The 26,945-nt window shown below is 45.1% G+C and overlaps 1 protein-coding gene across 2 annotated transcripts; it reads left to right on the forward strand.

Moving 5' to 3' along the window:
* The first annotated feature begins 57 nt into the window (after window positions 1–57).
* On the forward strand, window positions 58–16,211 carry MRPL46 (mitochondrial ribosomal protein L46). 2 transcript variants are annotated; one of them, XM_036113429.2, is made up of 4 exons: window positions 58–326; window positions 1,822–2,011; window positions 3,001–3,174; window positions 15,518–16,211. In XM_036113429.2, the coding sequence occupies exons 1-4, from the start codon at window positions 99–101 to the stop codon at window positions 15,667–15,669; spliced, it is 744 nt and encodes a 247-aa protein (XP_035969322.2). In that variant the 5' UTR covers window positions 58–98; the 3' UTR covers window positions 15,670–16,211. The 2 variants fall into 2 exon arrangements, with proteins under 2 accessions (XP_035969322.2, XP_035969321.2); XM_036113428.2 differs by lacking the exon at window positions 15,518–16,211 and adding an exon at window positions 9,329–9,714 and having other exon boundaries at window positions 63–326.
* Window positions 16,212–26,945: the final 10,734 nt, after the last annotated feature.

Consider the following 26,945-nt stretch of genomic DNA (forward strand, 5'->3'; position numbering starts at 1 on the left):
ACTCTTTCCGTCTTGCCGCTCCCGCGCTGCCTTGTGGGAGCATGGGATTGGCCCAGGACCCCGCAGGGAGCCGCGGTACATTGTGGGAGGGTAGAAGAATGGCGGCGTCCGTAAGGCGGACTCTGTTTGGGGTGGCGAGGGGCTGGAGGCGGTTCGAGGGGCTCTGGGCCGGTAGCCTGGGTTTTCGCAGCCTGGCCCTTGCGGCTGCACCCTCGAGCAGCGGGTCTCCATGGCGCCTTTTGGGCGCGGTGTGCCTGCAGCGGCCACCGCTGGTCTCGAAGCCGCTGACTCCATTGCAGGAAGAGATGGCGGCTCTACTACAACAGGTAGGATTGAGGTGCGGCTAGCGGCTTCGAGGTGCCGGTGGGGAACCAACAGAAGCACGTGGGCCACGGTTCGATCCCGACTCCGGCACCGGTCTGAGTGACCTTGGGCAAGTCACTTCATCTCTCTGAACTTCAGCGTACTCAACCTGAGCATCGGTGTCCACCTTACTGGGTTGGTTTGGTACCTAGAAGGCGTTCAATAAGTTTGTTTTCATTGGCTGTCTTTGTTGTCACGTTAGGCAACTCTTTAGAGTTGCTTTTCTTTTTCATTGAACACACTAGGTATGCGGTGGTGACAAGACGACTTAGTTCCTATCGTAGGTAGTCGATAATTTAGAGAGGAGAGAGTCTGTGATGTGTTTTAGGAGACGGTAGTGGGCACATCTATTAGGTGACAGTGATAAAGTCTGTCTGTGTGAGTGGCAAGTGAGGAAACGGGCAAATATTCAGTGTAGTGGCTGTGAGGGGCTCAAATCCCAACAGGTAGTGATTGAAGGTTGCTGTTTCCCTAGAATCTGAGATGTTTTCTGTGTTGGCTGCTGAGAGCTCTAAACTTCACTTCGTACTTTTTACTTGGTTTATAAACTTATTCTGTAAATAGTTTATTATTTTATAGATAGTCACTTATCACATATTTTGTATAGACACTGTGTTAAGTGCTAGAGATGAGTAAGACAGACATGCCTCTGGTTCTCAGCGTGTTCAGTCTAGTGGAGGTGGGCCAGTCAATAACCAAATAATCATATGACTATATAACTGCAGAGCCTGCTAAGTGTTATAAAGGAAGACACAGGGTACTGTAAAAAGTTTTAACGGGGACATCTAATTTGATTTTATGGGGAGTGTCAAGGAATATCTCCCTAAGGAAGTGATATTTAAATTGAAATCTGAAGGATGAGTAGGAATCTCCTAGGAGAAGAGCATGAGGGGAAACATTCTAGGAAAAAGGAACAACCTCTGTAAACTCCCTGAGGCAGGGAAGTCCATGGTGAGATCAAGGACTGACAGGACTGGAGTGTGGTTAAGTGGGCAGGCAGTGCCTGTCCCAGTCCTCTGTTCTTTGTAGCAGCTTGACCTCCAATCACATTCTAACATTTTAGCAAATGTAACTCAAGCCCAAAGTGCGGGTGACTTTTTTTCTTTTCTTTTTTTTTTTTTTAAAGATTTTATTTATTTATTTGACAGAGAGAGACACAGTGAGAGAGGGAACACAAGCAGGGGGAGTGGGAGAGGGAGAAGCAGGCTTCCCGCCGAGCAGGGAGCCTGATGTGGGGCTCGATCCCAGGACCCTGGGACCATGACCTGAGCTGAAGGTAGATGCTTAACGACTGAGACACCCAGGCGCCCCTTCTTTTTTTTTTTTCTGTGGTGTTTTGGTTGTATGTCTGGTTATGCTGGGTGGTAAACTTCTGAGTATGTCAAATGTGCTATAGCTCTGTTTTCTCTTCTGCCTGTTTTTTGTTTTGTTTTGTTTTTTGTCCTTTAATTTTCCCAGATTGAGGTAGAGAGAAGTATGTATTCGGACCATGAGCTTCGTGCTTTGGATGAAGCCCAACGACTGGCAAAGAAGAAAGCTGACTTGTATGATGAAGAAGAAGATGAACAGAATATATTGCTGGTGCAGGATATGGAAGATGTATGGGAGCAGAAATTTCTACAGTTCAAACCTGGAGCTCGCATAACAGGTTTGTGGTCTTTTCAGGCCAGCAAGAAAGAAGGGAAAGGGGGGTATTTCGGTTCCCAGACAGAGGACATTTGCTTAGCCCCTGCTTTGTATTTTAAGTAGCAAATGATTGCAAAACTTCTTTCAGGTGGGAGAAAAATAAATTCTTTTCCCTGTTCCTCATTTCCAGACTAATATAATTTTTATTTTTATTTATTTATTTATTTATTTATTTTTAAAGATTTTATTTATTTATTTGAGAGAGAGAGAATGAGAGACAGAGAGCACGAGAGGGAAGAGGGCAGAGGGAGAAGCAGACCCCCTGCTGAGCAGGGAGCCCGATGTGGGACTCGATCCCGGGACTCCAGGATCATGACCTGAGCCGAAGGCAGTCGCTTAACCAACTGAGCCACCCAGGCGCCCCTAATATAATTTTTAAAGGTCGATGTTAGTTTTGAGTGGGAGGTAAGGGTGTTGTGATAACCTATTCTCTCTCAGTTAAACTTCATGAATGTTATCTGAGTTTACCTCCGAGTTTGGGAGTGAGAGTGGGGGGAAATTAAGCCTTTCCCACTAGGGTTTCCTGTGTTTCCTCTGAAATCTCTCCTAAAGCAGAGGATTGAGTTCTCTTACCTTTGTTTCACAGATGGAGACTGAAGAACAGAGAAAGTGGGGCCAAGTTAAGTCAGTAATAGTGTCAAAGCCAGTGAAGTAGTAGTGTTTGAAGTAGTGTGAGTATAGCTTCTTTTCCAACAGCTCAAAGTACCTTGCGTTGTGCTCTTCAAAGGAGAAGTTCAGCTTTTGGTTTTCTCTTCTTACACTGTAGTTTTCTTAAGATTGTGAGACTCTACCCTTAAAGAGGTCTGAATTAGAGAGATGGGTCAGGGTCATAATTTGATTATAAGAGGGTAAAGGTTATAGCTCTACCTTAAAGGAAGACTGTAAAAACTCTCTTCTCCTTGGTTCTAGCAGATTACAGTCTTTTTGTCTTCTCTGATCCCCTTTTCACAGAAGCTGATAAAAAGAATGACAGAACTTCACTGCACCGGAAGCTAGACAGGAACCTTGTTCTGTTGGTCAAAGAGAAGCTTGGAGACCAGGATGTTTGGATGCTTCCCCAGGCAGAGTGGCAGCCTGGGGAAACCCTCCGGGGAACAGCGGAGCGAACCCTGGCCGCGCTCTCAGGTGAGTTCTCTGCCTCTGTCTGAAGCTCACAAGACTCCCTTCACACTCAGCCGTGGGATTTGCAGACTGACTTGTGAGGATGGCTGGAAGGATTGGAAGTGTGTCGTTAATGGGAACTTTGAAATCGATAAAAATTTCACCTAGAAAGAATTTTAGATCAGGTGAGAGACTTTGTCCCACTGAGATTTTAAAACTTTCTTTTCTTTTCTTTCTTTCTTTTTAATATAGCATGTTGGTCTTATTGATGGTAGAAGAAATAGTTCTTTCACTTGTAAAAAGTGTTTGCTTTCTTGAACTCCATATTTTTTTTCCATCCTTTGTGTGGGTTGAATTTTTTTCCTCCTAAAATCTACTTTTTCACTCGCTAAATAATAATATCCACCACAGTGGCTGCTGCTTCTGAAGGGAAAGCATGAGGTCTGACAACAGGATTTGATCTGGAAATTTTAGTCAATGGCTCCTTCATAAAGACTCTGCTTGGTCTTAGCTCCAAGCCTGGGGAGGTTGGTAAAACTGTTGGGTTGGCTGAGTAGATCCTCTTGTTTGGCCTTTACCTCCTCTGCGGAACTCAAGAGTTTGGTTGTAGGTCCTTCCTCCTCTCGTGCCTCTCTTTGAGCAGGTCGGTGTTGCGTAAGTGTGCTTCTTCGTGGTTTCCTCATTCAGCAAATTTAACAACTGCTCTTGTACCTGAAAAATGGAGAGCTTCAATTTCTGCTCAGTAAACCTTGTTGTCTCCCCAGCAAAGTACAGAATGTTCATTTTCAGGTTTCCACAGTTTGGCATATTACATAGGAATAGATAATTCTAGTACCTTCTTGGGTTTAATTGGCCCACATCTTCCCTTGAGCCCATGATTGTAAGATTTTATTGTCGTGGGTAGCCATCGTGGGTCCTACTCACCTTCTCTTTAGTGGCATTTCTGTCTCTGGAACACGAGTGGAACAGTTCAGACAGGATTCCAATCATCAGTATTTACAGTAAAATGTTTTTCAGTTTTTACACCACTGAAAGCTTCATTATTTATTGTTCATAAAAATGATCATGATTTGCTGTTTGGCTTTATCTTTTGCCATGTTTTTGATTAATTTAATATATGGATTATTTGAGGAAGTGGATTTTATTTCACCTCTTCGTAGGATGGATCTTTTCCTGATCTGCTCTGCATAGAGTTATCCTTTTTTTTTTTTAAGCAACATCATTGTGCTGAGAACTTAAAAGACATGAAGTGTGTTTAGTTCTTTCATATCTGGAATATGGCCTTTCACTCATGATTCTCTCTTTAGCCCATACTTCAGATCCTGAAGAAGTACTTGGTCTCTCAGAATGTCTCTGTCTAGGTAATCCACTGCCTTCTAAAATTGACTTTGACTTTTGAGTGTCTCTTTGAAAATGAGGACATTTTTCATTTTTTGGCAGTCTGGTGTCATTTTGAGGAAGATTTCTTGGTGACTCAGTATTTGACAATCTGTTATCTCTGATAAAGCTGTTTCTGCTGTGATTTAGGTTCTGCCCCAGGGCCCAGCACAGGGGCCGCCACCTGGAAAGTGCCTAGAGGCTTATTTGCTTATCTTAAAATGGTTGGCTTGAGGGGCACGCATTCAATTCAACACACATCTCGGGGTCTGCTAAAATACCCTCTGGGGATGCGGGCTGGCAGGCACCATCCCTGTGCTCTCCCTGTCCCTTGCCGAGATTGAAAAATTTAGTGTGTACTTTCAAAATGGACAATCCTACCACTCTCAGCCTGCACCTCTTCTTATCCTTGCAGCCTTGCTTACTGGCCTGACGCTTAATACATTTACCCAACTAGAAACCTCGGAGTTATCTTTGACCTCATTCTGACATCCCGAAGTTCTCGAGTCCTGCCTGGTCTGTTCTCAGTATTTCTTTCTTTATTCCCACAGTGGTAGCTGTCACCCTTTTTGCTTCTCACCAGATCATGTTTTCTCATCCGTGGCACTGTTGACATTTGGGGCCAGGGAATTCTTTGTGGGGGCTGTTCTGAGCATTATAGGATGGTTGACAGCATCTCTGGCCTCTACCCACTAGATGCCAGTAGCGCTAGCCCATTCCCACTCCCCCTAGTGTAACAACCAAAAATGTCCCTAGACATGGCCAGATACTACCTGGGGAGTGAAGTCACAGTGGTTGAGAACCATGGCACTGGACCTTTGAAGTGGATGCTAAATAAGTTCCCTTTGCTTTCATGTCATGCCCCTCAGTGCTTCCAGAATGACCTTTCAAACACTTCTCTGCCTAGAAGGTTTCCCATAAAAGTTCAGACTTTCAAGCATGACCTACAAATCCATTTGCTCTGGTCCTGAGCTTGCCAGTCTCCCATCTGACCACATATTGACGTATAGTCTGAGTTCCAACCTAGCAGACCTTCTTCATTCCTCCAGTAATGTGGTCATTCATGCATCTCTTCTGTGGCATCCTGGCCTCTGACTGGAACAGTTTACTCCTCCTTGGTCTGACTACTCAGTTTTGAAGACTGAGCTTGTACATTTTACCTTCTGTGCTGGGACCTTCTCCAGGCCTCCAGGTAGACAGAGCTACTCCTCCCTCTAGGTTCCCATAACCTTTATGCAGCAAACATTTACTCCGAGCCTCCCGTTTGCTGGATACTGTCCAGGCAGTGGCGTCACCATGATGAACAGGACACTACCCCTGTCCTGTGGGAGCTTACATTCTAGTGGAGAACACGCTCTTTCACTTACTCCATTGCCTGTAATCTGTGTATTGACACATTTCTCCCCCCCAGCTAGAATTTTGACTCCCTTAAAGGTACGGGCAGTATCATCCCCGTCATCCCAGCTCTCAGCCTGGTTCACAGTAGATGCCCGCTGAGTGTTTATTGAGCATGTAGATTTGGCAGTATCGACAGCGCTCTACTGGCCCTTTGTCACCAGCACGAGCATCTGCTAACGAAGCAGCAGCACGGAGTGCCCCCTTGCTCCTTCCCCACGAGGGCCCCGTGTGGCCTGCAAGAGCGGGAGCGAGACAGAATGGAGTGGGTGGGGATCTTCGCGGTTCTCCCACGGCCTCAGCTGTCCCTGAGGAGGTGGCATGTGGGTTTCTCACCGGGATCACTGTTCAGATGCCCAGCTTCCCTCACACATACATGATGGATGCTCTGCTCTCCCTCCCGTGTGCCACGTGGAAAGGGCTTCCACCTCGGAACTCACTGTCCTCCTTGTAACGTTCCTGCTGTAATAAATAGGCATGAGAGGAAACCTACGAACGACATACCACTGTTAAACAGGTGCATAACAAAGAAAACATGTTGATTTATTGCAAAGTTATTAAAACGGCAAATAATAGAAAATAATTAAAATGGCCAAGAGAAGCTCAAGAAATGTAAAAATGTGTGTGTGTGTATGTGTATGTGTGTATATATACATACATGTAAAAGAGTCCATTTATTTCCTCCCCGTTGGCACCTCACTCCCAAGTCCTGCAAGATGGAATTCCTCGAGGTGGAATTAATGGTCAAGGATGAACACATTGAAGTTTTCCACGGGTACTGTCCAGTTGTCCTGCAGAATGTACATACCCGTTTGTCTAGACCCCACCGACACGTGGACTTGTCTCTTTAGTTTTTGCCTATCTAGTTAGTACAAAATGATCTCTTTTGGATTAGCATTTTCCTGATTGTTAATGAGATTGACCATATTTTCATGTGTTTACTGGCTACTTGCATTTCTTTGTGATTCTTTACCCGGTTTGTAATAAACTATTTTTTCTTCTTGATTTGACTATATTTTTTAACTTTTTTTTCCAGATTATAGAAAAATAAGTATATATTCAGTGAAATGAGGAGAAAATTCAGGAAAGTATAAAGCCAGTGTAATTCCACCACTCACAGATACCCCCTATTGGCATTTTGTGTTGTAGGTGAGCTCACATATATCACTTCCTCTTCTGAGGCCAATAGTGGTTTTTTTGTTTCTTGTTTTTTTTTGTATTGAGAGAAGCAATTCGTTATATATGGTGAAAAGAAAATTATCAAAACAGTGTCTAGTAAATGTAATACAGGGTGAGAAGTAATTTTCCTGTTTCAGAGACATCCCCTGTTAACAGTTTTTGGTGTATCCTTTTATTTTTTATTTATTTAATTTTTTTGGTATATCCTTTTAGAAATTGCAAGTACATACATACTTCATCTGATTTTTCTCCCCCACATAGTAGGAGCATGGTTATATACCTTCATTTCTCTTCTATGCAGCTTTTAAGCATCTTTGTCTATCAGCATGTGAAGCCATACCTTAACGCTTTCTAACCCCAGCATATGATTTCATAATACACGTGTACTGCATTCACTTCACCAGTCTGTTGCTTTTACAAGTAAGCTGTAATGAGCGTCCTTGCGTAGTCACCTTTGTGCATGCGGGCAGAGAAATGTATCTGGGAGGATCAAGTTCTAGAAGCAGAGTCACTGGATGAAAGGGTACACATAATTAAAATTGGTAATTTTTTTTTAAGATTTTATTTATTTATTTATTTATTTGAGAGAGAGAATGAGAGAGAGAGCTCATGAGAGTAGGGGAGGGTCAGAGGGAGAAGCAGACACTCCGCTGAGCAGGGAGCCCGATGCGGGACTCGATCTCGGGTCTCGAGGATCATGATCTGAGCTGAAGGCAGTCGCTTAACCAGCCGAGACCCAGGCGCCCTAAAATTGGTAACTCTTGCCAAAGATAGTGGTTCACACTAATTTCTCCCCCTCCCGATGGTGTGAGAGTGCCCATTTTTCTCTTGTCCTTGACAGGCAGTGGACAGCTCCCAAGTTTTGGGACTTCAGTAATGACATGTTGTTGTTTGAATTTATGTTTCTTTAGTTGTTAATAAGATTGAGCACCTTTTAATGAGTTTATAGGTCAGCGGTATTTATTTTTCTGTGAACTCCTTCTTCATATGCTTAGTTCACTTTTCTTGTAGATTTGTTGGCTTTTTCCTCGGTACTTCTTACACCCGAAGACACCCTTCCTTTGTGGAGTGTGTTGAAAATATTTTTCTTAGTGTGCCATTTTGCCTTTGACTCTTATGCTTCGTTTTTCCTTGTAGAAAGATTTAGTTTTATGTAGTTTTTTCTTTTTTTTTTTTTAAAGATTTTATTTATTTGACAGAGAGACAGCGAGAGAGGGAACACAAGCAGGGGGAGTGGGAGGGGGAGAAGCAGGCTTCCGGCCGAGCAGGGAGCCCGATGCGGGGCTTGATCCCAGGACCCTGGGATCATGACCTGAGCCGAAGGCAGACGCTTAACGACTGAGCCACCCAGGCGCCCCAATAGTTTTTTCTTTTATGGATTTTTAAAATTTTGTGTCTTGGTGAGGGCTTTCCCTCTCAAAAATTATACGGAAAGTGTCCCACATTTTTTTCTAGTACTCTTTCGGTTTTTTTTTTTTTCCTTTAATGAAAAACTTGAAAATACAGAAAAATTCAGAAAAGATTAAACATCCATGAAACCACCATCCAGAATACACAGTCTTTTTACAAAAGTGAAATTTCTGTTGTTAAATCTTTGATCCGTGTGGTATCATTTTTGATGTGAGGACTGAGGTTGGTGGAATCCAGCTTTATTTTTCCTGTTTAGCTAGCTGGCTCTCCAAATGCTGTCATTCATCTGTCCTTTCCCCTTTCCTTTGAAATGGCTCGGTTGCTGTTAACCCTTTGTTATAGATCTAGATAATATCCAGCCATCTGTCTTTGTCTTTTAACTTTGGTTACAATGTTTTCACCCCACAGAAGTCAAATTGGGTCCTTTTTATGCTTTTCAAATGACACTCCCTTTGAAAGGTTAATGAGCTTTGCTTTACAGATACTAAGTGTCTTGGTCCTTCATCAGCAGACGGTGGCTGAGCTGAGTCTAGAAGCTTGGTGCTCTGATTCCAGGTAGTGGTCTCTGAATGGCATCGCTGACTGCAGTCTGAGAGCAGTAGCTTGGCACATGGGATGGACCCAGTGAATCTAGAGCCCGTGAGCCCATGGATGGAGAGGGGGACAGGCTCTTCAGGAATGACCCTCATCCTCACTCTCAGGGATTGCTTTACCTCGCGCTGGAAATGGCTCTCACAGAGACCCCCAGTGATTTGGGGAGCCAGAGTAAACAGGTGGGTGCATCCTCATCTTCCAAATGTTCCCCTCTTCCCTTCAGAAAACAACCTGGAAGCCAAGTTCCTGGGAAATGCCCCCTGTGGCCACTACAAGTTCAAGTTCCCTCAAGCTATGCGGACAGAGAGTAGCCTCGGGGCCAAAGTATTCTTCTTCAAAGCACTGCTATTAACTGGAGACTTCTCCCAGACCGGGAAGAAGGGCCGTCATGTCTGGGTCTGTAAGGAGGAGCTGGGTGACTATTTGAAACCGAAGTACCTGGCCCCGGTTAGGAGATTTCTCTTGGACCTCTGATGGGCGGGGCCGCCAGTGGACAATCCTCGACCAGGCCTGTGGTCGGGACCTCGAGGACATTATGTGCTTGTCCCGTCTTTGCAGGGAACAGCACGCAGCCAACTAAATTCAGAGAAATAAACGAGTTTATCACTGTGTGGGTCTCGGCTGATTTTGTCCTTTGAGGACGACTGGCTTTTCCCTGTGTAGAGAGAGCCGTCTCTTAGGGTGATTTCCCTTGTTTCCAGGCTGAGAGTTGAGTGTTGCATTACTTCATAGTGAATCAGTTAGCTTCCTGGACCCAGAAAGAGAGAACCGAAGGAAATGAATTGACCTTCTAAAAACCCCGAGTTCTGTGAAAGCTTCTAGGCTCATGCAAAGAAACTAGTTCTATGCAGTTCCTTAGCCATTAGCCATTTTGTGTTTTCCTCACTTTGTATTTGATATGAAAGTGTATCTGCCTAGCCTAGGAAAATTTCTTCCTTTTTTTCTTCTCTTTCCTTTTTTTTTAGATTTTATTTTTATGAGAGAGAGAAAGAGAGAGCACGTGCGCATGCAGGAGTGGGGGGATTGCAGAGGGAGAGGGAGAAGCAGATTCTCCACTGAGCAGGGAGCCCGATGTGGGGCTCGATCCCAGGACCCTGAGATCATGACCTGAGCTGAAGGCAGGTGCTTAACTGACTGAGCCACTCAGGTTCCCTCTTTTCTTCTCTTTCTTGTTTTTTTTTTCTTTCATTCTTTTTTAATTTTTAAGCAATTTTTAAACAATTTAGTCCTATCTGTTTTGAAACAATTGTGTGAAATAAACAGGCTCCGATTGTCCCCTCCATTTTACAAATGGGGAAATCATGGCTAGATGGGACTCAGCTAAGAGTCTGACGTCACTGATGGCACAGGAGGAGAAGGCTGATCTCTTGCTTCTGGGCTGGGGCTCTCGATCCCCCTGCATTGCTTGAGTCATCACTGGTCCCAGTGCCTGGCACGCGGAAGGCACTCAGTGAACATTTGCTAAATGAGTGGAAGGGAGGGCGGGTCTCAGGCATGCCTCCGTCTGCACAGGATAGTCGTTCCAGTAGCCAGGCTGCATCTTGGATCCCAGCTTCCTGGTTTCCTCAGACAGCTGGGCTGTGTGATGTAAGCTGGTGAAATGGGTTTTCTGTTTCTGCTTCTGATGTAGCCTTGTGTTCTCACTCAGGGTCGGGGAAGTTGCTTTCTGTGATCGAACTTGAGGTGCCTAGTCCTGATATGTCCTCCTTGCCCTGAACCTCATTGCAGTGGGGAGATGTCCCCGAGCTGAGGCTTGCTGATTTCACAGGCAGTCGTGCTGCCCCGGGAGTGAAACATGGGTGCTAGGAGAGGGCAGACATAGGACCAGGGGTGCTTTTCTCTTTCTGGGTTTTGGGGTGAGTTGTAGACGTGAACTATGCTGCATATTCGCCTCAGGGACCTCCAGTCTAGAAGGGAAGGAATCACCAGAGTGAGGTGGAGACTATATTCAAGACTGATAGTGTGATTGATAGTAAGAAATATATATTTGGTCTCTGTACCCGTTCCTTGCACAAAACTCCTAAAACCTGTGGAATTTCCTGTGCTGAGAGCAATCAAGGTGTTTTTCATTATGTTTACGAGGCGAGTTTTAGAAAGCCCCTTGGTAACCTAAGGATTGGGGCTGGTTGCCAGGGAAGTCAACCATGTGACTAGAGGGTTGGAACTTTCAGTCCAACCGCCTGACCTGGGAGGGGAGAGGGGCTAGAGATTGGGTTCAATCACCGATGGCCAATGATGGAATTAGTCTTGCCTATGAAATGAAGCCTTCATAAAAATACAAAAGGATGGGTGGACAGAGAGCTTCCTGGGTTGGTGACCCCTTGGGGATTTGGGGGGAGTGGCGTGCTCCAAGACAGCATGGAAGGTCTGCACCCTTCCCCCCTACCTTACCCTGCGTACCTCTTCCATCTGGCTGTTCCTGAGTTATGTCCTTTTATAATAAACTAGTATTCCAGTAAGTAACATGTTTCTCTGAGTTCTGTGAGCCATTCTAGCAAAGTATTTGAACCCAAGTTGGGGGTGGTCCTTGGAACGTCCGATTGAACCTGTTTTTCAGAAGCACAGGTGCCTGGACAGGTGATTGGCATCTGATGGGTTGGGGGAGCAGGATGGGGGTGGGGGTATCTTGTAGGACTGAGCCCTTAACCTGTTGGATCTGATGCTGTCTCCAGGTAGATGGTGTCAGAATTGAGCTGAATTGTAGGACACCCAGCTAGCATCTGAGAATTGCTTTTTGTGTGGGAAGAACTCACACATTGGAATTGGTACCAGAATTAACGACTGTTTTTAAGATACTCTGTTTTGGTATAAAGTTGTTTCTTTAATGGGAAATAACATATACAATTGGTAAATAGAGAAATGGTGTCAGAATAACCCGAAATTAGGTTAGTTCCTATAACATTTTCCCCAGAACATTAATATTTTGAAGTGATCAGGGACAGGATTGAATTACCTTAAGAAAAAGGCCGCAAATTTTATGGAAGTACCTTCCTTTATTATGACTAGAGGCTGGTTTCGTAGCTTCACAAATCCCTATTAGCGTCTCCACTGTGTTAGGCTGTCCAGGGAGATGGAGTGGAAAGAAAGATGCTGGGAAGGCACCACCCTCCCCTTTGTTTTACAGAATTGATGAAGAAGGTCCCTTTCTGGATCACGTTTTTTATTTTGATGGAACTAGTCTCTGTGTGTCAGGAAGAAGCATGAGCCCCAGGAGTAGAGGTGCAAGGGACCAGTGCACGTGGCCAGTGGGAGCTTAACTGCAGTAGCGTCACTGGGCTTGGTCCTGTTTTATTTGTGCTCTGGCCACAAAAATCCCATTGTTTCTGTGTGGTCTGCCCTAGCCCCCCTTTCCCAGAAGCCTTGTTATTTTTGGAGTGTGATTTTACAGAATGCAAGCTTTTTTGGCATTATGGTCAAAATGACTGTATATGCTGAATGCCAGCTCGAATCTTCCACTGGCTGCCAGACATGACCAAAAAATTGTTTCTAGTGTATCCTTTGGGGAGATCACTAGGGAACCAAGAGGTGATGTTCTCTGTGTTTCAGGGGATGGGCACCTTCCAAGAAGACGGTGGGAGGAAGAAAGAGTAAGGTGTGAGAGGTTGGAATTAGGACTTGTGGTTTGAGCATGCTTGTTCACCCTCAGAAGAAAATGCCACTGTGTGTGTGTGTGTGTGTGTGTGTGTGTGTGTGTAAAAGACATGTAAAACAGACTACCCAGCTCACTAGAAGCCTGCTCTAAAAGTTGAGCTCCCTCCTGGTCTTTGCCTTCCCAAGTGATTTCCAGTCACTTCTATTTTTTACCTTTGCTGGTAGTATGGAGAAAATAGTACCACTCTTACGAACTCGTTTTCCTGGTAGTTTCACCTCAGGAGACCCTCCTGCTGTGCCTTTTCTGCACCATGTATGTGCTTCTAGACCTAGCACTTTATAGGACAATGAGTTGTGTGGCTCCTACACCTAACTGAACTTCCAAATCCTAGGGCAGAGCCTGCTTCGGTGGCCACGCTTTAAAAAAAATACTTAAGTGAACCAGCCTCCTTCCCCCTGAGCCCTGAACTTGGGAGTCAGGAAACCTGGGTTTGAATTTGTTTTATGACCTTGGGCAAGTGTCAACCTAGAAGGGATTCACCGAAAATTTAAGCAAACAGGTGTTTTATTTGGGCAATTAGTTCTGCCATTTGGGATACCCGGTCTCAGGCAAAAACCTCACTGTGCATCCTGAGGAAGACAAGGAAGGGATGGAGTGAAAAAGGCCAAAGGTCACAAGTACAGCTCTCATTCAGGTCCTCAATACAAAACGGATTGAAACTAGGTTAATGCAAATGAGGGATTGAATTGGCTCTTTTCAAAGTGAAGAATGGAAATGATTCAGGGGTGGTGAGTAAGGGAAGTCCAGGCTGAAGGCTTGTAGCTGGCAAGAAGTTCCTAGTCCCCCCCCCCCCCCCACGCCCCCACCCCATGAGGGATGAGGACGGGCCTAAGTTCCTCCACCCTTGTGGCCTCCCGACCCTATTTTAAAAGACATTCTCCGGGCAGTCGGTTGAGCCTCTGACTCTTGCTTTCGGCTCAGGTCATGATCTCAGGGTTGTGAGAGGGAGCCCCACGTGGTGCTCCGCACTCAGCACACAGTCTGCTTGTCCCTCTCCCTTTGCTCCTCCTGCCCCCGTCTCCCCCCGCCCCAACCCCACGCACGCACGCTCTCTCTCTCTCAAATGAATAAAATCTTTAAAAAAATAAGACATTCTCTCAACTAGGCTTGCTTGCTCCATCCTGAAATCTCCTTTTACATAAGTCACTTGTACTGTCACTATTGGCCAAGCAGAGAAATGGTACCAGGGCCCCTACCTACAGCATACGTTTCTATCCAAACCAGTAGGGCAGGCATCATTAGCCCTAGTTCATAGGTGAGAACAGAGAGAGCTTAGTTAACTTGCTTAGGGTGACTCGCTAGTAAGCCGTGGGATCAGCATTTGAGCTCAGATCCGTGCACAAAGCTAGTTCTTAAGTTTTCTTGACTTTACCTTTCTCATCTGTAAGAGGAAGGTGATCCTCTTTCTCAGGTAATGTGATCATGTATGTGAGAATACTTCGCACTGCGCATGCCTTGTTGTAAACACTAAGCTAATGTTGCCCCACCCAACATATTTAGGCTCCTGAATTCTCCCGAACCCACCTGTACCATCTTTAGCTTTTGCAGCTCCCATTCTCACCTTTTCCAGGTGATACCTTGTGGCAACCAAACGTTTCTGACCTATTTGGAAAGGGACACGGGGAATTGGAGATTAATGGATTCCAGCAGCCGATTTCGAAATGGGTGGGTGGCAGGTCAGTCCCATAACCACATCCAGCTCGTTGGGCATGCCAGCCCTGTCCCACCCCGGGCCAGGCAATCCAGAGCCATCGTTAGGTGCCGGCCGGTGGAGCACTAACAACAGAATGGACTCGCGGACCCGTTTATTACCCCAGCAGGGGGAAAAGCACAGCGAAAAGGTCAGCGACCTAATTATTAAGAGCTCACAGATCACTAAGCTGCAAGCACACACAGCAAGGTAAAGGCTGTTTGCCTAAAATCTGAGGGCAGCCTCCGTCCCCCCTTCTCTGCTGTATTTCCTGGAAGCCTGGATGATAGCCAAGTACCTGCAGGCATCAGTCGCCTCCCACCTACCTTGGAGTGTCAGTGCCGAGGCCCAGGGGAAGGGAAGAGGGGAGTTGCTCTTCTTGCATCCAGGAGAGGTATCCAGAACAGACAGGCTCAGGGAGAGGCCCCGGCAGCTGAAGCAGTGCTGCAGCTGAGGGCCTGGCAGTGGGGGCGCCCTATGAGCTGGGTTGTAGATGGCCAGGAAGGGCATTACTAGTCCAGAGCAAGGAATAGGTCCGTGTGCATGTACACACACACACACACACACGCACACGCTAGCTACCCTGCCCCAAGTCCTCCTCAAATGGGCCAGAGGAGCCAGCAGCAGGTTTTGTTGAGAAGATTTGCAAGTACAGACACACCATTAATTGCTGAAGAATCAGATGCCCAGGCACCGAGTAGCTTTTGGGTGGCTGAAGAAGGGACTGAGGTGGGCGGAGAGAACCCCTGCTCGGGTTCTCCTTTGGCCCAGCAGGGGGAAAATGGCCCTAATACAGTCCATGGACCATGGAGTAGACTGGTCTACTGATAGACAAAACTGGGAACATCCTGGGACTACAGGGTTTGGGAGGACACCTCCAGGTCAGGAAGCCTTGGGATAGACAGGGCTGAGAAGAGAGAGGGCCCCCACCACCACCACTAAGAAGCAGGGTGGGGCTGGAGAGGGGTAAGGCGGGGCTTCAGGATCCAGGTGGGGTTGGATCTTATGCATGAGTACCACAAGGTGGCAGAATTTGCTTGACAACCACTTTGTCCCTTGCAATCTCACAGCGCCTGGCCTCAGGCCACCGCCTTGCAGAGAGGCTCCTTGCCCAGGATCTGCAGAACCCCCAGTGCCATGTCCCCTGGGGCCAAGGGGTAGCCTGAAGCCAACGTGCCACCGGCCAACACAGATGCGTGTTCACATCCGCTGCCTCACTTGATTCTCCTGTCAGCCCTACATGGCAGCTTTTATTCTCCCCACGTTTTGGTCAGCAGCTTGGGGTGGTGAAGGGATGAATGCCTCATAGCTAATGTGTGGTGGAGCCAAGATTGAACTCTAAAGCCACCCGCTGCCCAATGCTGCCTAGACAGTTGTCTTTGTATCATCGAGTTCCCGCACCTGTCACCAAGGGCCAGTCTGCTGCAGGCCCACGGATCCCTGGAAAGGCCTGAATGGGTGCAGTTTGGGAGCATATGAAGAGGATTTGGAGTTGAGAACAATGAGACTGAAGAGGTTGAAGCCCTGAACTTGGAGAATGACAAGAGTCGTGGTCCTCAACTGTGCATGTTACTTCTACAAGGGAAGTTGGTCAGTCTCCTTTGGATTAAAGGCAGTAAGCTTTGCATGCAGCAGGGGAGATTTTGGGAGACTACAACATGAGACGAATTCCTTGACATTTAGGTTTATTAAACATCAAAGTGAATTCCTGAAACATTCCAGTGACCATTCAGCAAATATTTGTGGAGGAGGTGGTTTGACTGCCAAGCTCTGGGGATAAAATGTTGATCAAAATACTCCTGGCCAAAGTCCTCTCAATGGTTTAGGGCTGAGGGTGGGGGCAGGAAACAGACCCATCAACCAGCAAAGGGGAGGGGGCCATGGGAACACTAGTGCTATGCACCCGGCCTGGTCTGGGGCTCAGGGAAGGCCTCCCGGACACACATGGCCAAGCCGAGGCCTGAAGAGCAAGGAGAAGTGAGCTGGGGCAGTGGAAGGAGTAGGGAGCCTATGCCCACAGAGGCCTGAAAGAAGTCCTGTGAGGCTGGAGTGCAGTACGTGTGGGAATTATTTTACAATATCTTGAAGATGCTTAAGAGTTGTGTTATCTGAAGGATGACTTCCATCCTTCCATCCTGCCAACCAAGAGAATGGGTTCCATGATCTCTTATTACAGTGAAGCCCCATCTTCCCAGGGGCTGGATTCTAAAGCCAGTGCACAAAATCATGTACAAAGTGACTACTGAACTATCCTTTAGAAAGACTTTGCTGGTGTTTCCTCCCGTGATGGAACCAATCATGGTTTATTTGGTTGAGCACAGGATTAACCGGTGGCTTGGGTTTAGGGGCTAGGTCATATAAAATACTAGGACTCCCGTACCTGTCACCAAGGGGAAATTGCAGGTGTATGTACCCCGAGGAAAAGCCCAGATTGGGGCAGTTTGGAAGAACACATTCAGACCCACATTCAGTCATCACGAGATGCTCACACAAAGATAGGCGTTCAGGATCCAAGATGGAGTTGCCTTACCCATCTCAGGCTCACTCCAGAGCAGGAGCCCGTGGGAGCAGGAGGCTCATTTACAGTGAGTGGAAATGCCCGTACTGTTTACACATTATTAGTCTCACCTTTAAAAATCCCTGAACAGTAGTTTGAATTCTTAAGAGTCAAAGGTTTATATGATGTGATTCTATGGTATTTATCTGGTTCCCAGTTGTTTCTGTCGCTCCCCGCACACTCTTATCTGCAGTGGCTAATTATCAGGCGATGAAGCGTATGTTTTAACTCACATACCCCAAAGAGACTTGGCCATAAGGGTGACAAATTGGCACTTTTTTTTTTTTTTTTTTTAAGGAGAGAGATTTGGGTTTTGGAAAAGTTCTTAAGCCAGAGATGGGAGTGATTAAGTTGGGTAATTCTAGCCTCACCCAGTAAGAACATGGGGTGATTGTAGCAATGATTGTAGATTTTATGTATGGCACACAAACTGGCTGAAAGCAGGTCCAAAAACTTCCCTGAGCTGCAGCTGCATCAATAAAATAAGAATTTAACTTTTTAAAAGGTGAATGCTTAGGAGCAGGGGACACTCATTTGGATGGAAAATTATTTTCCTAAAAAAAAAAAAATGTTTCTTGTAGTCCCACCTCATACACATCCTTCTCCGGACACCCTCCTCCTAGCCATTTTGTGTGCATAGATGACAATGACAAGTTTTGTATACGTCTCTGTCCCCGACAAAGACACATGGCCACATTCTCTACCACGTCCGTAAAGAATGTTTCTGTACACTTCCTTTCTCCTATCCCCACTTCTCACCAGTCTCTCACACAGCCACACACACACACACCCTTGAACATCACGTCACACAGCTTTGAGCATTCACAGCACACACACACCTCCTTGAACATTCCCAGCACACACACACACCCCCCAAGAGCTTTAAATATTCTCATCACACATACACGTACCCTTGAACGCTCACATCACACACAAACCTTTGGATGCTGGCTCCTATCACACATTTATACACATCCTCGAAATCCATCTGATCCACACACACCCTTGAGCAGTCACACTAAAAGATGCACATGCACATTCTATACACACGCACCTTTGAAACTGATAATGCACATGCGTGCTCTTGAGCATTCACATCACACACAGACTTGAATATTCACCTCACATGCTGTTCGGGTCATTTGCCTGTTGCTCTCAGAGCCGTTCCTCACCCTTCGCCCGCTGTGCTCTAGAGCGTGTGTGTGCGCATGCGTTTGCACGCACACATCGAGGCGGGTGCTGACCTCTGAAAATTGCATTTTCCAAGCTTCCTTGCCATTGGGTTCCAGTTGGGTTTGGCCAGGAAGAGGTACTGGTTAGAGATGGGAGGGTGGAGGAAGGGCCACGTGTTTCTCCTCATTCTTTGCCTAGGTGGCAGTATCCCCTCTGTGATCCCAAGTCCCACCAGCAGCCTTCTCGATTCCAATTCCTGCAGGACAGTCAAGACTCCTGGCAGCACCACCTCTTTCCTCGGTCCCTCCATTCCGGAGGTGGTGGTGGCCTCTACTCTTGCTCATCTCTGGATTGTTTGACCATCCCGTTCTTGTTCAGTCTTTCCAAACACCTGTGTAAATAGTTCCCTGGATTAAATTCCCTCTTCCTACCTACCTGGCTTGGGTGACTTTTCCCCTAATTGGACCCGACTTGCTGTTCTGCTGACACTCACACTTAAGGATATTCTCTTCCCTGACCGACAGGTTGTCTTCCAACTGCGCTCAGATCTTTGTTGGGTCAAATCCTGGCACGGAGTAGGTGTTGGATATTTGTTGAATAAATGAGTACGGTGGGCCCTCCTCCCTGTTCCGGGATATTTTTGGGTCGGAGCTTGTGGTATTCTTGAACTACGTGGCTCAAGGGCATCTTCAGCCCTCTCTGGCTGGGTAGCAAATGACAGCAGTGAGCCCAGCCTCATGGGATCCAGGTCATTCCCAGCCAGAGCCCATTTGGAGAGTGGAGTGTGAACAGCCCTTGACTGAGTCATGGAAACTTTCCTGGAGCCTAATGTGTAACCAGGTTTTGCATCAGTAGGCTAGATATCGTTTCAGAAACACAGAGACTCTCAGTGCCCGAGGTGAATAGGAGAGAATGGAGATCTCTCTTTCCCTAATGGTTTGGGAGCACCTGTGCTCTGTGCACTGGCCCCCCAATCTAAATTCTTAGTTCAGAAACTGGCTGGGGCAAGCTGTTCTTTGTTTCGGCATTCTTGCCTGTGGAATCGTAAGCAACTGTTACCCATCACTTATTCCTGTCTGCAGAATGTCTAAGGAACTGTCTGATCTGGAACAAGTCATATGCCCCACCCCGGGGCGAACCTCAGCTTTCTCATCTGCGATGTTAGGAGGCTGGATTCCCAATGCTGATGGGGGCTGTCATGGGCCGGTGATGAGGTGCTGGTGATCAGGGTGGGTCCCAGGCAGTACCTGTGTTGTCCACAGGGAGGCTCTACACACAAATGCATACACAGCCCCAGACCCTCCAGGCCAAAAGCTGTGCTGCCCGCAGCTTCAGAAAGCCCAAGGTGCCCTTCCGCAGAGCCTCCCTGCATGCCTGCGCCTCTGAGTGGCCAACTGCCTGTTGCACACTGAGTTAAGGCACCGAAGGCCAATGCAAACATGCAATGATAATGGTGGGGCAGAAGTCACCAACTAAGGCATTCACACGTTAGCGTGAGCTCATAAGGATTAGGCAGAATTATGAAGAGCTTGTGGGAACTCAGGGGAGGTAAAATTTGAAAGGGAACACAGAGCCAGGGAAAAAAAGCATAATGCCAACATTCAAACATTTTCACAGGGATTTGATTCATTTTAACATATTTTTACTTTGAGCAGACGGTTATGCTGCATCCTCCGTTGTCCAGTGTCCTACATGTATGTGAACTTTACAACATGCCTGAGGAAGGCAGGGCCATATCAGTATTCCTGGTGGACAGACAAGGGGAGCCAAGAGCTGGGGAAGTAAAGTGGCCGAGCTGGGACTTAAATCCAAGTCCTCGTCAGCCAGGAGGGACACCCCTGGGTATTGGGCACAGTCAACAGGGTGGTCACCTGCCTCAGGGTGGCCTCAAGTGATCCTATCTGGCCAGCAGCAGCTCCTGACATGCCACAAGGAGGTGGTGCTGGCCAGATTCTCACATAGCAGTGGGCAGAGCAGGGAATTCCTTTACAGTTAGGGTAATGAGGCCCAGAGAAGGGGTCTCTTGTCTTAGGTCTCACGCAGAGCCAGAGGCAAAGGGGAGAGACCCAGGGAGTCCTGATTCCCAGCCTGGGGCTTTTGTCTAGACACCATGTGGAGTCTGCCTGGCCTCAGCATGACATCCAGTTCCTTCTGGAAGGCTCTGAGAACCTGAGGTCCTCCCCTCTTGTCCTCAAATTCCAGGCTCTGAGGAGCCAGCAGGGCCATGGTGAATCTTTCCCCAGCCCCCTGGCAGGGCTCCTTGGCCTTTATGACCCCCTCCCAGGAGAGCAGGGATTACCCAGCACACCAGGGCCTGTGGAGGTAGAGAGAGCCAGGCTCTATGCTCTGCACAGCTTTCCCTGGGATTACAAGATAATGCATATGAAGGAACATTAGCTCATCCAAGTTTATGGGTTTTGTGGAAATCAAATTGCAGTAATCTCTCTGGCCATCTGGTCTTGGCGCCGCTGGCCAGAATCTCCCAGAAACCTTCCCAGGTCCCCATGCAGGTCCGGACGACATTGTCATGCCCAGGGCCCAGGATTGTCCAAGGGGTCTGGATGGGTTTCTGCACCCAGTACCTGAGTGAGGAAGGCAGGACGGGGCAGCTGTAGCCCCAGCGGGAATGTGGATACCCATTCATTACCAAGAACACCGCATATGGATGGTCCACCTGTTGGTGTAATGAAAACTCCACCTTGCATTTTAGAAGGCATCCTTAGGCACATTTCTGGGGTTGGGGTGGGGGGAGAGGAATTTTTCCCAATTAGATGCAAACATTTCTTGTCCTCCTTAAGAAGTGCGGCCCTAGGGGCGACTGGGTGGCTCAGTCGTGAAACGTCTGCTCTTGGCTCGGGTCATGATCCCAGAGTCCTGGGATCGAGCCCGGCGTCGGGCTTCCTGCTCCGTGGGAAGCCTGCTTCTCCCTCTCCCACTCCCCCTGCTTGTGTTCCCTCTCTCGCTCTCTCTCTCTGTCAAATAAATAAATAAAATCTTAAAAAAAAAAAAAAAAAAAGAAGTGCAGCCCGAGTAATGGAGTGTGCTTCTGAAGGCCTGGGCCTTCCCTGCCTGTGAGGAATGGAAGCCAGATTTTCTATAGCTAGTAACTTAGGCTCTCTGCTTTCATGGCTGACAGAGAGCCCATAGCCCACTGAAGCTTTTGAGGGAGGAAGAAGTGAAGAAGGGCAGTGTCATATAGAGGTGAGGCATATGGACTCTGGCTCTAAATGGTCAAGTTTTTTGTTTTCATTTTTTTGGGGTTTTTTTTGGAGAGGGAGGGTGGGAGAAGGGAGAGGGAGAGGGACAGAGAATCTTAAGCAGACTCCACACCCAGCATGGAGCCTGACACGGGGCTCTGTCTCACCACCCTGAGATCATGACCTGAGCTGAAATCAAGAGTCAGATGCTTATCTGACTGAGCCACCCAGGCGCCCCTAAACGGTGAAGTTTGAGCTCAGCTCTGTCACTTAATAGCTGAGTGGCCAATAGCTAGGTGGCCTTGGGCAAGTCATTTGACTTCTCTGCACCTCAGTTCCTTACCTGCAAAATGGGAATATAAGTAGGACATACTTGTGGGAATATTTAGTCATTCCCACCAGTGTGCAGGCGAACAGGTGTTTGGAGGTGGTGGGCAGTGGGGTGGGAGTGCTGTTTTGTAGTTCCTGCCAATCTCCATGGTGTAAACATTCCCACTGTGGCCAGTTTTGAGCCACCACTGTCGTGTCACTAAATGAGGAATTGGGAAGAGGTGCCCACATTTGGCTCTCAAGAGTTGGCGGGAGCTCCGGCCCAGTACCACTGGTATGATAAGGCTGCTTAATAAATATTACAAATTTTCATACTGGCTGGTAAATAGGCATTGCCTCATGAGTCCTCCTCTGAATCCGTTAGCCCTGGCCCCTTCCATCATGCTCCTCCCAGACCTCCCACGGGCCCATTAACCCTGTCCCCCTGATTTGGCCAATATTCATTCTGAAGGGTCAAGACTGGGCCTGACCAGTAGGCAAATCACTCGAATATCACAAGCCTGCAACCGAGAGGTGCCAGGCCAGTAGGCCCTGTGACCCTGGCTTGTGGACGTGATGCCCGGGCCCACCACTGTCAGCTTCCTGCCCACAGTGCCCCCCCAGCACAGCCACGAGACAAAGACCGAGCTCTGTATCTGGAGGCTGAACTGGGAAACGGAGTGCACATTACTGTTAAAATAGAGTTTGCACATGATTTGCTTAAATGATTAAAAAATGTAATCAATATGAACTGCTTCACCAGGTTGGAATGCAAATACTGTCACATTTCTTTAATTTCTCCAGTTAATTGCTTGAGCAGTCTTTATTATTCAGAAGTTCAGGATCTCTCTTTGGAGGCTTCCTGCCCCCGTTGAATTGTTGGCTCAGTATGAAGGAAGGAGACCTACTTCCAAATGCCAGGCAGAAAACAACCAGAGTTTGATTAGTCCGATAGCTGGTGGTCTGTGTGGGCGGTTGCTGTGGTCCCCTCATCTGGGCTCCCATCCTGACCCATGTGCTAAAGTGGTTGGATCTGGACCCAGGCAGGTAGCAGAAATGAGTGGGATGGGTTGGGGGTGAGCAATAGAGAGTGGTGGGGTCTGTGGTGAAGTGGCATGTGCACTCCCTCAGCCAACTGTGGCCAAATGTGGGCTCTGTGTTGCCAGATTGTCTCATGCTTTCAAAAGAAATGAGATATATGTGGGGTTTTGTTTTTGAGACATAATTTATGTACAATAAAATGCACAATTTTTTATGATGAATGCTGTGGTTTTAAATTTAAATTAAATTTAATTTTTTTCATCATGAATAGTGTACTCTTTTATCCCCATCCCCTATTACAGCCATCCCCCCCACCCAACTCCCCTCTGGTAACCAGCAGTTTGTTCTCTAGTAAGAGTCTGTTTCTTGGTTTGTCACTGTCTCTCTTTTTTTCTTTGCTCATAAATTCCACATATGAGTGAAATCATAAGGTATTTGTCTTTTTCTGAGTGACTTATTTTGCATAGCATTATACTCTCTAGCTCCATCCATGTCACAAATGGCAAAATTTCATTCCTCTTTATGGCTGAATAATTTCTGTGTGTGTATATATATATATATATATATATATATACACATACACCACATCTTCCTTACCCATTCATCAATTGATGGACACTTGGGCTGCTTCCTTAGTTTGGCTATTGTAAATAATGTTGCAATAAACATAGGGGTGCATGTATCTCTTTGAATTAGTGTTTTTGTATTTTTTGGGTAAATACCCAGTAGCTTGATTCCTGGATCATAGGGTAGTTCTATTTTTAATCTTTTGAGGACCCTCCATACTGTCTTGCACAGTGGCTGCACGGATTTGCATTCCCAGCAACAGTCCCCTTTCTCCACATCCTTGCCAACACTTGTTATTTCTTGTTTTTTTTTTTAATTCTAGCCATTCTGACAGGTGTGAGGTGATCTCTCATTGTGGTTTTGATTTGCATTTCCCTGATGATGAGTGATGTTGAGCATCTTTTCATGTGTATGTTGGCCATCTGGTTGTTTTCTTTGGAGAAATGTCTGCTCACGTCCTCTGCCCAGTTTTTAATTGGATTATTTGTGGGGTTTTTTTTGATGTTGAGTTACAGGTCTCACCTTGAGGTCTTTAATCCATTTTGAATTTATTTTTGCGTATGGTGTAAGAAAGTGGTCCAGTTTCATTCTTTTTCATGTGGCTGTACGGTTTTCCCAACACCATTTGTTGAAGAGACTATCTTTTTCCCTAAAATGCACACATTTTAATGAATTCTTACATATGTATACATTTTACGTATGTAACCACCATCCATATCAAGATAGGGAACATTTTCACCTCTCAGAAAGTTTCCTTGTGCTCCTTTCCACTAGCAGCTGCCTATTTCCCACCAAAGGTGACCACTGACTTCTATATCCATGAAGTAGTTTTGTCTGATCTTGAACTTCCTATGAATGAAATTTTACAGTATGAATTCTTTTGTGTCAGGCCTCTCAGTATAATACTTCTGAGATTGTCCATCTTGCACATTATCAGTAGTTCATTCCGTTTATTGCTGGGTAGTACCAAATACCATATTTTATTTATTTATGCTCTTATTGAGGGATATTCGGATTATTTTTACTTCTTGGCTATTGTGAATACAGCTGTTTATGAACCTTCATGTGTAAGTCTTTTTTCTGGATGTATGTTTCATATATATATGAATATGTACATGACTATATATATATATGAAACATAGGAGAGGTATTGCTAGGACGTAAAATAGGTCACGAAGCTTTATTAGAAATGGACAGTTTTCCATAAAGGTTATGTCAATTTACATTCTCACCAGCAATGTATGAGATTTCTAGGGGCTCCACGTCCTCACCAGCACTTTTGGCTGTTCCTGCAGGTGCACAGTGGTACCTCATTATGGTTTTGATTTGCATTTTCATGATGAATAATGATATTGAGCGCCTTTACATATATCTGTTGGCCATTCAATGTTTTCTTTTGTGAAGTTCCTTTTCAATTCCTTTTCCTCTTTTTAAATTGGGGTGACTTATTACTATTTTATATATTGTATATATATGTATGATGTATATTATATATATAAAATATGTATTATATATTATATATATTTGTTCTCTATTCTTTATATATTCTAAATACAAATCCTTTGTCAGATATATGTGCTGTGAATATTTTCTCCCAGTCTGTGGCTTGCCTTTTTACATTTTTGGTGGTGCTATTACTTTGTTCCTTAAATGTTTGGTAGAATCTATCAGTGAAGGCGCGTCTGGATGGCTCAGCTTGTTAAGCATCTGCCTTTGACTCAGGTCATGATCTCAGGGTCATGGGACCCAGCCCTGCATCAAGCCCCGACATTGGTCTCTCGGCTCAGTGGGGAGTCTGCTTCTTTCTCTCCCTCTGCCCCTCTCTCCGCTTGTGCTCTCTCTCTCTCTCTCAAATAAATAAATAAAATAATAAAAAAAAAGGAATCTATTGGTGAAGACATCTGGGTCTGAAGTTTAATCTGTATAAGGTTTTTAACTACAAATTCAGCTAACAAAGATGGGATTTTCTCTTTCTTCTTGTATGAGTTTCATAAGGTGGTGTTTTTCACAGGATATTTTTCACTTCTTCTAAGTTATCAAATTTATTAACATAAAGTTCTTCATAATATCCCCCTATTATCTTTTCAATATCTGTAGGATCTGTCATAATACTCTCCTTTTTATTCCGTATATTAATATTGTGTTTTATCTCCTTTTGCCTTGATAATTCTAACTAGACATTAGCCAATTTTATTAATTTTAAATAACAACAAATTTTTGCTTTGTTGGACTTCTCTGTTAATTTTCTTTTTTCGATTTCATTGATTCTCTGCTCTTTTATTTTCTTTCTCTTACTTTGAGTTAAATATATTTTTTTAGCTTCTTGTGGTAGAATCATTGGCCATTACTTTTTACATCTTTATTCTTTCCTAATAGATGCCTTTAAAGCTATACATCTTCCTCTAAGCATTGCTTTAGCTGCATCCCACAGATTTTAGTATGCTGTTTTTTCAGTTCAAAATATTTTCTCATTTCCTTGAAATTTCTTCTTTGATACTTGAAGTTGTTTTTGTTGTTATGAAAAGTGTTACCTAATTCCTACATATTTAGAGATTTTTAGGTTTTGCTTTGTTAATGGTTTCTATTTTAATCCACTGTGGTCAGAGAACAGATATTGTATGATTTTAACCCTTTGAGATTTATAAAGACTTGATTTATGTCCCAGCATATGGATTATTTTTGTGACTGTTCCATGTGAATTTAACAAAAGTTATATTCTGTAGTGTTGAATCTTGTTTTTTTAAAAAATATTTATTTATTTAAGTAATCTCTAGACCCAATGTGGGGCTTGAACTCCTGACCCCAAGATCAAGAGTTGCATGGTCTACTGCCTGAGCAACCCAGGCACCCCTGAATATAGTTTTCTATAAATACTAATTAGGCCAAGGTAGTTGATAATATTTCAAATCTATATACTTCTTGAATTTTTTACTAGTTATTCTATTAATTAAAATATTTATCTGTGATTGTGGATTTGTTTATTTCTCCTTTTACTTATGTGAGTTTTTGCTTCATGTATTTTGAAGCTCTATTATTAGGTGCATATGCATTTATGATTATTGGGTCTTCCTGATAAAGTGACACTATTATCATTATAACATGTTCCTTTTATTTCTAGTAATATTCTTTGTCTTGAAGTCTGTTGGTCTGATATGAATACAACTACACCAACTTTCTTCTGATTAACATTTATATGGTATGCCTTTTCTCATCCTTTTACTTTCAAATTGTGTCCTTTTATTTAAAGTTTGTTTCTTGCAAATAGCATAATTTGATTCTTTATCTAGATAATTTTTTCTATTTAAGTGTTTCATATATTTACATTTAGTATAATTAAGGATATGTCTGGCTTTAAGTTTGCCCTTTTACTATGTGTCCAATTTCTGTCTTATATATTTGTTCCTCATTTCCAGCCTTCTTTTGAATTAATCAAGCATTTTTCATTGTTCCATTTTATTCTTCTGTTGGCTTTTAAACTGTATCTTCTTGTATTATTTTAAATGTCTATTGTAGAAATTACAATAATCATACTTTTTTCACATTTAATAAATCATAAAATTAATATTGATCAGTATTATTGCATTTAACAATGTGAGAATCTTAGAAAATATGATTCTGTTTCCTTCCTCTCCCACCATTTCTGCTATTTTTCAT

Source organism: Halichoerus grypus, chromosome 8, assembly GCF_964656455.1.
Source record: "Halichoerus grypus chromosome 8, mHalGry1.hap1.1, whole genome shotgun sequence".
Classification (NCBI taxonomy): domain Eukaryota; kingdom Metazoa; phylum Chordata; class Mammalia; order Carnivora; family Phocidae; genus Halichoerus; species Halichoerus grypus.